The following is a 12916-nucleotide window of genomic DNA, read 5'->3' on the forward strand; positions in this document are numbered from 1 at the left end:
CGTTGGGGTAGCGGGCCGCAGCTGCTGCGACCCGGGCAGCAACGAGTAGCTCCTTGCCAGCACGCTACTCTACAAGTACAAAAGCATAGCCACTGTGCAATTCTTTTTTACGTGTGCGATGGGGCAGGGACTGATTGTAGATGTGCTAAATTTAGCACATCGACAATCAACTCTGAGTCACCCCCTATGACTCTGTAATTGCCACAATATCTAGATCATCCCTTGTCATTATTGCAATTAGTTCTGGGATTTTATTTCCTATGCTTCTAGCATTTGCACACATAGCTTTTAGAGTTTTGTTTGTGTTTTTCCAGTTCCTAGTTATGTTCATCTCTCTGCCTATGTTTATTTGGTTTTGATCGGAATTATCTTCTGTTGCTGTGGATATGCTTCCAATTCCCTTTTCCTGCAGAAACAATACCTATGGGTTGGGGGAGCAGATTGCTTTATTCCTATTTGGTTCACTGCCTGGGCACATCGGGAGGCGGCCTCACACATGCTGGTTGGCCTTGCCCTGTGTTGGGCGGCCCTCGGCATGTGATGAGATGGACGTAGATGTGGCTGCGTAAGCAGCGATCTACGCCCATATCTGAATGAGCTCCTATACCCCTTGCACCATATTAACTCTCCTCAATAATGCCCCTGTCACCATATTATGCCCCACACAGTAATGCCCCTGACACCATATTATGCCTCCACATTAATGCCCTTATCACTATATTACACCCACACAGTAATTATGCAAGTACTTGATCATTGTCAGGGGTTGTGCTCGTTGTCAGAGGTGTAGCCTCAAATCAAAGAGATTACTGAGATTTCTTAAGTGCAGAAGTCACCCAGCCCAGCTACAGTCTATGAAGAACTGAGTTACATGTTTAAAAAGGGGCCTGCAGTGAGGCTCTCACAAGTCAGTAGCAGTGGGGATCTACTTTACTTACTTAATTCACAAATTAAGAAAACTGTTCTGTTTAGTGCAACTTACTGCTTTGATTTGCAATGCTTCTTACCACACACCTGCTTTCACTTACTTGTATGATCACTAAGGAACTGAACTGTACTGCTCCGTCTCTCACTGCTGTCTGCACTGCTAGTATCTGTTTGCATTACTGTGGAGAAACTGAACTGCCTTGCTTATCGCTATGCTCTGCTACTAAACTGCTTCTACCTGCTTATACTAGCCTGAGAGACTCTGCTTATTGCTCACACTAATCTCTGAGAACTGCTTCACGCTGGTTAGGATTAACCGAGGGGAACTGTGGTTACATTGTCAACTTTATCCATACCAGGATCAGCCAAAGGAAAGTTAGTTCCATGCTAGTATTGCCGGTTCAGCCCTGCTACCTGGTGGACACTGGGGTTTAACTAGGAACATTTAGCTAACGGCATATTGACAACTCAGTCATGGTGCTCATAGCCCAGGAACTGAGATAAGCAGTGACCTTTACATTCACCACCTGGTGGTGGTTTAGTGGTGTCAGTACTAAGGAATAATCAGTTAATACTGAAAGTATTTGTGGTGTTCCTTACCGTGAATGGTATTTCACCTTGCACTGTATATGTAACCACTACTATTGCAAAGTCAGTGTATGTTATGGTGCATACTGATTTAAAACCTCAACTGTTTAAATCCCTTTAACAGTGACCACTATCCCTGTTACTAAAATTCCTGTCACTGTCCAAATGTGTGGTGACTTGTTTGGAGGTTCTCCTCTCACTGCCTAAATATTGTAAGAGTTCCGAAGAGAACGGATCCAGAAGGCCGAATCAGTGGACAGCATCCGGGGACATTCAGGTACCATCCAACCACCTACCCACTCGACCACTAGTATCATATTACAAAAATATAGTAAAGTATCCCTTCTTAGTCTTAGCAATTAATTAACAATTCCCTTTGGTGGTATTCAACAGTTAATACTGCCTGTGGTTACCCAATACATACATTCACATACTGTACATCCCCCACTCAAAGCAGTAAATATTTACTTCTATAAACATAGCTTTATAATGTAATAGTCAGTTAGTTCAACCTGGCCAGATAAGTTTATTGGTGCACATAGAACAACTCAATATCCCCTGGGAATTGAACCTGCACTGAAGGTGTCATTAGACTGGTTCTTGATGTTCAACCTCTCCTTTAAAGAACGAGTGGCTGATTCAGAAGTGGACCCAAGTCCATTTGCAGAGCCTATTGTATCTTGTGTGCTTTTGTACTGACCATGATCCGGAGCAGAGCGCACCGCACACGACTCCGTTGCTTCTCCCATTACTGCTGAAGGGGTGCGGCTGTGTCATGGCAAGACGTTCTCACCTAGGTAGAGTTCAGTGAGTGCACATCGGCGAGATTGCCCGCTATGCAGAGTTGTGCTTACGTTTTGTAGTGCACAGATCACATTGCACAAGGAAATACAGCTTTCACATTCATGTCACGTAGTTCAAATAAATGCACAGTGGTGACTACAAACAATAATTGTGCCAGAGATATTTATTTTATACACAATGGTTCTGTATTAATGTTATTACAATCAGTATAACATGTGGAAACACATTCTGATTACACATGATGAAAGAACAGCCACACATCATTATTTCTGTACATTAGAATCTAGTTTCTCCTGATCACCAGAAATACTGTGCCCCATGCTCTGCAGTTGTCAACTCTGTTTCTGGCCGGAGATACCCAATAAGACTAGAGGCTCCAGCAGCTGATACTGACCCTAACAAAGACAATCCAGTGGACACTGCTGACCCTACAGCTGTTGAACCTGAAGAGATAGAAGATCCCAACTGCCTAACACTACGAGCTGTGGCTTCCTCTGCATCTCCAGATCGTGCAGCTAAGGACTTTGCCCATGGAGCTACACATCCAGCTGCATTCATCACCGTGGTACCAGACCCAGGAGATACTTCATCTACTCTGGCAGCTACTATGGGAGCCAGTATTTGTGCACCTGCAAAAAGCATGTTCCCAAATGCAGCTAGGCCCCTACCAGCAGCTGAGCCCAATACGCTGGACATTCCCATCATTCCCTGACCTGTAAGGTCAACTCCCTTGGCTGCCACTGACCCCACAAGTCCAGAACTTAAGCTTACACCTGTGCCAATGAGTTTGACTCCTTTAGCTGCAGTCACTGCCATTTCCTCTGAGACAGCCGCCAAGGTCATAAGTATCTGTAAATCAGAGTTACATACATAATTAGCACATTTGAGAAAAATAAACTTTCAACTTATTCTTACATATTTTAATGGTATCAATACAAAGGAAGGAGGAAGGGAAAACATAACCTGGTCTCAGCAATGGTAACTGGATTAATTGCCCAGGTCAACGAATGTAATAATGCATTGTAATAATTATAGTTTAAGCAGAGAGGCAGACATTCAGAAACTAATCTGTAAACACTACTGTCACCACACGGCCGATCTGGGTATCAGGGACATCTTAACAGCAGTGTAGGACCCTGGGCAAAGTAATGCATTGGGTCCCCTACCCATCCTCCAGTGGTAGGGGTGGGGGGTGCTATCAGCGGCAGCTTTGATGTCCTGCTGGCGGTATGGGGTGTTCTATCTTCCGCTCAGCATGTAGGACCTGGATCAGTAATTTCTACTTATTGCTACTTTACTGCACAGATGGTGGGAAATGGGGTGGGAGGAAAACACTAAACTATAGAAGGGGGCATTGGGCTGAATGAAGGGGCCCCGGTACATGACTTCCAGGGTGGTAGGGGGTGTTGAATACGCAGTGGTGGATAGTGGAGTGGGCTTAATATGCATCATTTTCTGGTAGGGGGGCAGCTTGCTTGATTGTAGATATCTCCAGTTCCTGGAAATAGATTTCTTAGTTTTAAATGGGATAAAAAAAACTAGAGAGTCCCACCTTCCAGGAGGTACTGGGGACTTGGGGATCAGAGTTTAGGAGTCAGAGCAATCCACTAACAAAAATATAAAACTGCATACCAGGCATGTGGAGCTGGAGCAGGGACCAGCTGCTTGAAGGCTGATATCTCTGGTTCTGGGCATAGTAGAGACAAGCTGCCAGTGAAAACTCTAAAGTCAGACAGAACCAGAGGTATCTCACTGGGAAGAATGATTAACAGGCTCGGATGGGGACAACTGCTTTGAAGTCGGATATCTCCGCAGCCCCAGGGCCAATTTAAAAAAATCTGGTACCCCTGGAAAAAGGGAACCCTATCATACTAGGGCAAGTGCCCATTGAGCCCATACGAAAAGATGGCCCTGCTGGGTAATACATGTGGGTGTGAAAGGATTAATAAAACAGAAAACAACATAGTCTGTTTAAAAATGACCAAAACTCTATCTTCTATTACAGACAACAATAAAAAAAGACTTAACTCAGGAACTGACACTCTTAGAAAGTCTGTTACACACTCACTGTATGTATATATATATACATGTATGCATGTATATAAAGATAGATAGATCTATATATATATATATATATATATATAGATAGAGGAGTGTGTATATATGATAAATACACATTTGAAATATAAAGTGAACTAGTCACTAGCAGCTAATAGCTTATGTACCTCTGCAAACAGCAGTGTTAGACTGGTGTATGAAGGGCCCACCAAGGAATGCATTGGTGTAGGCCCAAGCTTAAGGGGTATTGCCAGCCAACACAGAGGGATTTAGCTAGCCATCAGAGAAAACATGCAAAGAACAGGGCCCCCTCATAAATAAGAGTATAGCGGTAGTCAGGACCACCCACTTTGATTGGCAGGATGGCTAATCTTCGTGTATTTTCTATAGTAACAAACTAAGCACCAAAGATCCTCAGGCAGTGGGACCAAGCAGGGATTTCCCCTGTACACTTGTAGGTCAGTCCAACCCTGGCATACACACAATTTGAATCAATTTAGACACAGCATATTTAGGAAAGTGGAGTAGTGTACTTCCCCATGGATCCCCAATACAGTACCCTGACAGGCGATGGGCGTTTTGTGGGCGGCAATGCGGTGTTGGGGAGGAGTGGAGCAGGAAACGCAGTCATGTCATGCTGTTCTCGGGCGGTCTGATGAAGTAGCCTGCGTTTCCTGCGACGGGAAACATGGCAACGGTGCTCCTGTATACGCAGCTTGTCTGCGTATACAGGGGTCATTCTCTATTCTTTGAATCTGCAATGCGATTGCAACTGAATTGCGATTGCTTCGTGGGGAGGCGACATACATGTGGGATGGCCATTCCCTGGGCTGTGTGGCCCCCAGCATGCAAATTTATCCTTAGCAGTTTTTGCTAATTTAGCCAAAACTGCTAAGGACTCTAAATAACCCCCCGAGTGCGGGAGGGAAAAATTCAACGTGAAAACTGTTTCCAACACCAGCTATTGTTTCTAATCAAATATGCTTTAGTATGTATGAGTCTGCGTTTTAATGTAATACACAAATTACTAAAACACCCTTAGGAAACAAGGGACCTAATTCAGACCTGATGGCTCGCTAGGTTTTTTTTTTTCAGTGCTGCAAGCAGATAGTCGCCGCTCATAGGGGAGTGTATTTTTGCTTTGCAAGTGTGCGAACCCATGTGCAGCCGGGCAGTACAAAAAATATTTGTGCAGTTTCTGAGTAGCCCAGAACTTACTCAGCCGCTGCAATCAGCCTGTCCGGGACCGGAATTGACGGCAGACATCCGCCCTGCAAACGCTTGGACACGCCTGCGTTTTTCCAAACACTCCTAGAAAACGGTCAGTTGACACCCACAAACGCCTTCTTCCTGTCAATCTCCTTGCGTTCAGCTGTGCGAATGTATTCTTCGAAAAACCCATCGCACAGCAACGATCCACTTTGTACCCGTGCGACGCACCTGCGCATTGCGGTGCATACGCATGCGCAGTTCTGACCTGATCGCAGCTCAGACAAAAAAACTAGCGTGCGATCAGGGCTGAATGACCCCCAATAATCATAGTAGATCAGAACTGTCTCAGAACATCGTTTTCAACAGTAATTTGTTACGATAAAATGAATTATGTCATACATTTCTGTTTATGTTATTGTTTATCTTGAGCCCTCATAATGTGGTTCTTATAAAAAAAAAATATATATATATATTTTTAAAATGTTAAGGGCCACTAAATTTAAAATGTGCCTTGTTTTAATAGGTTTTACTAAAATCACAAATGAAGTACAATATTGTGGGAGTTTTCCATGTCTATACAATTTCTATATGTAAGCCTGCTAAATGTATGGGAGCATTTACATACATATTAGTTTGATACATTTTGGAAAGTCACAGAGGGAGGTGTAGCAAACCTTTGGGAGATAGAGGGGTAAATTTACTAGGGGGGTCATTCCGAGTGTTCGCTAGCTGTTTTCGTTAGCAGTGCAGCGATTAGGTGAAAAAGCGGCACTTCTGCGCATGCGTATGGGACGCAATGCGCACATGCGACGTACTTTCACAACAGCCGATGCAGTTTCACACAAGGTCTAGCGACGCTTTTCATTCGCACTGCTGGCCGCAGAGAGATTGACAGGAAGTGGGTGTTTCTGGGAGGTAACTGACCGTTTTCGGGGTGTGTGTGTTAAAACGCAGGCGTGTCAGATAAAAATGCAGGCGTGCCTGGGGAAACGCAGGCATGACTGGCCGAACGCAGGGCGTGTTTGTGACGTCAAAACAGGGACTAAATAGTCTGAAGTGATCGCAAGCTAGGAGTAGCTCTGGAGCTGCTCGGAAACTACACAATCTTTTTTTGCAGCAGCGCTGCGATCCTTTCGTTCACACTTCTGCTAAGCTAAGATACACTCCCAGAGGGCGGCGGCTTAGCGTTTGCACGGCTGCTAAAAGCAGCTAGCGAGCGATCAACTCGGAATGAGGGCCTAAGTTGGGAGTTTCTTAGAACTGGTGATGTTGCTCATAGCAACCAATCAGATTTTACTTAACATTTATCTAGCTACTTCTAGAATATAATAGAATCTGATTGGCTGCTATGGGCAACATCACCAGTTCTAAAAAAAAACTCCCACCTTAGTAAATTTACCCCATAGAGTGAAAAAGTTGCCCATTAGAAACCAATCAGTTTCTAACTACATTTATCTAGCACAGCCATAAAATGACAGTAAAGTTGGGTACACACTGCATCAATTTGACGGCGGACCTGCTGTCGCACCCACAGAGCGGCCGATTCAGGTAAGCATATACACTTACAGAGTGGCGGCTCAATATGTTGGTCCCGACATCCAGCTTCGTGGGCATTTGAATTTGGCTGCCCAGCTGTGATGTCAGTCCCTGCAGCAAGTGTACAGCGTACATATAGCCAGATGAACCAATATATCTGAAGATATATTGGGCACCAGCTGTGCAGCAGGGCCAACGCGATATGTCTAAACGGCGTGGCACACAGGCATATCGTTTATATACACCTGACAAACTGCTTGCGATAAATCACTATTCCACCAAACAACGGATATATCGCACAGTGTGTACCCATCATTAGAAGTAGCTATGGGAAACTTCTCCACTTTATCTCACTCAAAGGTTTAATATACTGACTAGTATTTTAGATATCATTAGTGAGTATTATTATAAAATAAATGCATTTTAAATTGCTTGCTGATTTTTGTATAAAATATGGATGTTACTGTTTGTATGTGCCATCAAAAGTGGTTTACTGGGAGCGTGGCTTGATAGCCATTCTTGCCTGCGGCGCTTCCTTTCGCTGCCGTGATAATGCAGAAAAATTGACTTTGCCAGGAGTTCCTGACCAAGGTACCTGCTGCTTACAGGAGCGCAGGAGACAAAATGGTGACGGAGCAGGCTAAGGGGGAGGGACGCCGTGCGGCCCGCGGGCCAACGGCGGGAGAAAGGGGGGACGGGCAGGTATGCCCGGCACTCCCCCTTTCACACCTGGGGATCAAGCGGCTAGTAGGAAGCCGCAAGGGAGGGGGCGGCCCAGAAGGGGTTAGAAGCCGGGGGCGGGGGACGGGAGGATTCGTACAGCAGCACGGGCAGCGTTCACCACGCTGCTGCATCACACAAGGCGGGGAACAAAAGAGGGCCTTACCGCAAGCATGGAGGCCCAAGGAATCCCACAAGCCAGGGCAGCAAGGAGGAGAGCATTGCCCCAGCGTTTTTGGGAGCCAGCCGGGCAGGAAAGCGTGCAGCACAGAGCGGACCATAGACGAAGGAGCCAGCAGCAGCATGTAGCAGGAGCTCGGCCGGCCGGAGCTCCCTTTGGTGGTCGGAGGGAAGAACATCCACGGCAGGACCCAAAGAAGAAGAGGTCCAGGGTTAAGCACAGAGCGCAGGCGGCGAGGAAGAAGGGACAAGCAAGGGAGCCCCCCAGCAGCACCAGGCAGCAATCGGTGAGTGCCACCCCGGGGATAGCGGAGAAGAGGCCCGTGGCTAGGGACGCAGACGTGCCTGGGGCGGGAGGGGAGGAGCAGGAGATCGGTAACGATCAGCAGCCTTTTATCCCCAGCTCCCCAGCAGCAAAGACAGTGTCACATACCCCCTCCCCGGCATACTCAGCGGGCAGGGGGGTCCATCAAAGCGGGGCAAGGGGGCAGCAACAGGGGGCGGAAGATCTTAGCATTGAGCATGACCCGGTGGCAGATTCGCAGGGGGCATGGGTGTATCTTGCCTCCACGCAACTATTTAAAAAGGCGGTGCAGCCACCGCCGTTTACACCAAGGGACAGAGGGCAGCTTGAGACCCGTAATAACAGGGGGCAGAGACAGCAGGAGGATCGAGCAGCCAGGTCACCATATCAGCAGCAGAGCTCCCCCCAGTTCTTTACCCCGCCCCAGGAGCATACGGCATTGCCCTTCCCCTTACGGATACACTAGGGCGCAAAGATCGCCTGCCGTGGCCACTTGCTACGCTTTTCCACCACCGCAGGAGTTCTGCATGCAGCATCACGGCTGCCGCTGCTGCTGGGAGCATTCTGAGAGACACTATCACCATCAAAAGTGGTTTACTGGGAGCGTGGCTTGATAGCCATTCTTGCCAGCGGCTCTTCCTTTCGCTGCCGTGATAATGCAGAAAAATTGACTTTGCCAGGAGTTCCTGACCAAGGTGCCTGCTGCTTACCACTCATCTCAAATCCTCTGCACATCCCCTACACAGAGATTCTGTCACTTCCTAGCTCAACTGGCCAGTTGCTTGATGACTGGAGGGCACTGACTGTCTCAAGAGCCCATTGCTGCCGCCATGACTGCTTTGCTCCGTGCAGATGTTCCCTCAAGGTTCTCCTCAGCGGCTCCTGCATTCTGACTTGAATAAACCGGCTCTGTGGTTACAACTCCAGTGGCAGTCCAGTCTCACGGTGAGGTGTGGCACAAGATTCCTGTGCAGCCCCTTCCCCACTGTGGACTAGGGGGTCATTCTGACCCGTTCGCTCGCTGCTTTTTGTTGCAGCCGAGCGAATGGGTCCCCATTGCGCATGCGCCGGCGCCATAGTGCACCGGCGCATACCAGATGGCCGAAGGCTGTAGCAGGGTCGCTGGACGGGAGGAGGGCGGAACGGCGGCGTTTGGATGCTGTTTCGTGGGAGCGGTCCGGCCAACGCAGGCGTGGCCGGACCATACGGGGAAAGCCCACAGCAGCTGTGTGACGTCACACGCAGCCACTGCAGGCCGGGGAGCGATGAGTAGCTCCCGACCAGCACGCTAAAGATGCGCTGGTCGGGAGCTACTCTTAAAGTGCAAAGGCATCGTCGCTGTGCAATGCCTTTGCACTTCTGCAGGGCGGGGCCAGCACTGACATGCGGGACGGACTAGCCCTTTGCTGAGCATCCCCTCGCATGTCAGTGTGAATGATCGTAGCTGTGCTAAAGTTAGCACAGCTACGATCAACTCGGAATGACCCCCTAAGATCTTTGATCTGTCTGCTGAACTTCTGTGCAGCTCCACAACTCCACCAGCTATCAGGAAGGCCTCTCTCTAGGGTAAGCAGACTCACCCAGCCTTTCTGCCCCAGTAACCTCTCTGCTGTTTGAAACCAATGGTGCTCTTCAGTATACCACCCTATTCTGCACCAAGGCACCCCTATTTAGAGTGTCGGGCTCTGTCTGTGGTTACCCCAAGTACCAATTTTCTTTTACTTTACCTATCTTTCTCCTAGCCATTCGGCAAATGTTCTTGTCTATATTACATAGCTGTCTGACTGTAAGAGAACTGCTGCTAACTGCAATTGATGATATCACACATGTACTCTCAGGCACATTTGTCCATTTGTCCCATACTCATAGCCGTAGACAGCGTGTGGCCGGGCCCAGGTAATGAAAGGGGGTGTGACCTCGCCACCTTCACGAAAAAATAAGATTTTACTCACCGGTAAATCTATTTCTCGTAGTCCGTAGTGGATGCTGGGACTCCGTAAGGACCATGGGGAATAGCGGCTCCGCAGGAGACTGGGCACAACTAAAGAAAGCTTTAGGACTACCTGGTGTGCACTGGCTCCTCCCACTATGACCCTCCTCCAGACCTCAGTTAGGATACTGTGCCCGGAAAAGCTGACACAATAAGGAAGGATTTTGAATCCCGGGTAAGACTCATACCAGCCACACCAATCACACCGTATAACTCGTGATACTATACCCAGTTAACAGTATGAACAATAACTGAGCCTCTTAACAGATGGCTCAACAATAACCCTTTAGTTAAACAATAACTATATACAAGTATTGCAGACAATCCGCACTTGGGATGGGCGCCCAGCATCCACTACGGACTACGAGAAATAGATTTACCGGTGAGTAAAATCTTATTTTCTCTGACGTCCTAAGTGGATGCTGGGACTCCGTAAGGACCATGGGGATTATACCAAAGCTCCCAAACGGGCGGGAGAGTGCGGATGACTCTGCAGCACCGAATGGGCAAACTCTAGGTCCTCCTCAGCCAGGGTGTCAAACTTGTAGAATTTAGCAAATGTATTTGACCCCGACCAAGTAGCTGCTCGGCAAAGTTGTAGAGCCGAGACCCCTCGGGCAGCCGCCCAAGAAGAGCCCACCTTCCTCGTGGAATGGGCTTTTACAGATTTAGGATGCGGCAGTCCAGCCGCAGAATGCGCAAGCTGAATTGTGCTACAGATCCAGCGAGCAATAGTCTGCTTCGAAGCAGGAGCACCCATCTTGTTAGGTGCATACAGGATAAATAGCGAGTCAGTTTTCCTGACTCCAGCCGTCCTGGAAACATATATTTTCAAGGCCCTGACTACGTCCAGTAACTTGGAATCCCCCAAGTCCCTAGTAGCCGCAGGCACCACAATAGGTTGGTTCAAATGAAAAGCTGATACCACCTTAGGGAGAAACTGGGGACGAGTCCTCAATTCTGCCCTATCCATATGAAAAATCAGATAAGGGCTTTTACATGACAAAGCCGCCAATTCTGATACACGCCTGGCCGAAGCCAGGGCCAACAACATGACCACTTTCCACGTGAGATATTTCAATTCCACGATTTAAGTGGCTCAAACCAATGTGACTTTAGGAACTCCAACACCACGTTGAGATCCCAGGGTGCCACTTCAGGCAGTGAAGCCAGTTCTCTCTGGAAGAAAATCGACAGAGCCGAAATCTGGACCTTAATGGAACCCAATTTTAGGCCCATAGTCACCCCTGACTGTAGGAAGTGCAGGAAACGGCCCAGCTGAAATTCTTCCGTTGGGGCCTTCCTGGCCTCACACCACGCAACATATTTTCGCCAAATGCGGTGATAATGGTTCGCGGTCACTTCTTTCCTAGCTTTAATCAGCGTAGGAATGACTTCCTCCGGAATGCCCATTTCCTTCAGGATCCGGCGTTCAACCGCCATGCCGTCAAACGCAGCCGCGGTAAGTCTTGGAACAGACAGGGCCCCTGCTGCAGCAGGTCCTGTCTGAGCGGCAGAGGCCATGGGTCCTCTGATATCATTTCTTGAAGTTCAGGGTACCAAGCTCTTCTTGGCCAATCCGGAACAATGAGTATAGTTCTTACTCCTCTTCTCCTTATTATCCTCAGTACCTTTGGTATGAGAGGAAGAGGAGGGAACACATAAACCGACCGGTACACCCACGGTGTCACTAGAGCATCCACAGCTATGGCCTGAGGGTCTCTGGACCTGGCGCAATATCTTTCTAGCTTTTTGTTTAGGCGGGACGCCATCATGTCCACATGTGGCCTTTCCCAACGGTTTACAATCAGTTGGAAGACTTCTGGATGAAGTCCCCACTCTCCCGGGTGGAGGTCGTGCCTGCTGAGGAAGTCTGCTTCCCAGTTGTCCACTCCCGGAATGAACACTGCTGACAGTGCTAACACGTGATTTTCCGCCCATCGGAGAATCCTTGTGGCTTCTGCCATCGCCGTCCTGCTTCTTGTGCCGCCCTATCGGTTTACATGGGCGACTGCCGTGATGTTGTCTGACTGGATCAGTACCGGCTGGTTTTGAAGCAGGGGTTTTGCCTGACTTAGGGCATTGAAAATGGCCCTCAGTTCCAGAATATTTATGTGTAGGGAAGTCTCCTGACTTGACCATAGTCCTTGAAAGTTTCTTCCCTGTGTGACTGCCCCCCAGCCTCGAAGGCTGGCATCCGTGGTCACCAGGACCCAGTCCTGTATGCCGAATCTGCGGCCCTCCTGAAGATGAGCACTTTGCAGCCACCACAGCAGCGACACCCTAGTCCTTGGAGACAGGGTTATCAGCCGATGTATCTGAAGATGCAATCCGGACCACTTGTCCAACAGGTCCCACTGAAAGGTTCTTGCATGGAACCTGCCCAATGGAATTGCTTCATAGGAAGCTACCATTTTTCCCAGGACTCGCGTGCAGTGATGCACCGACACCCGTTTTGGTTTTAGGAGGCCTCTGACTAGAGATGACAGCTCCTTGGCCTTCTCCTCCGGGAGAAACACTTTTTTCTGTTCTGTGTCCAGAACCATCCCCAGGAACAGTAGACGTGTCGTAGGGACCAGCTGTGACTTTGGAATATT

The 12916-nt window shown here is 48.3% G+C and overlaps 1 protein-coding gene across 2 annotated transcripts in view; it reads right to left on the reverse strand.

Annotated features, from left to right (window-relative positions):
• Positions 1 to 2464: 2464 nt before the first annotated feature.
• LOC134969144 (uncharacterized) overlaps positions 2465 to 12916 on the reverse strand; it is a 371526-nt gene continuing 361074 nt past the window's right edge. For both annotated transcript variants that reach the window (XM_063944894.1, XM_063944895.1), the window contains one exon: positions 2465 to 3168. In XM_063944894.1, coding sequence (XP_063800964.1) covers positions 2617 to 3168 — 552 coding nt within the window. In that variant the 3' untranslated portion in view covers positions 2465 to 2616. The remainder of the gene's footprint in view (positions 3169 to 12916) is intronic.

This window comes from Pseudophryne corroboree, chromosome 11, assembly GCF_028390025.1.
Source record: "Pseudophryne corroboree isolate aPseCor3 chromosome 11, aPseCor3.hap2, whole genome shotgun sequence".
NCBI lineage: Eukaryota > Metazoa > Chordata > Amphibia > Anura > Myobatrachidae > Pseudophryne > Pseudophryne corroboree.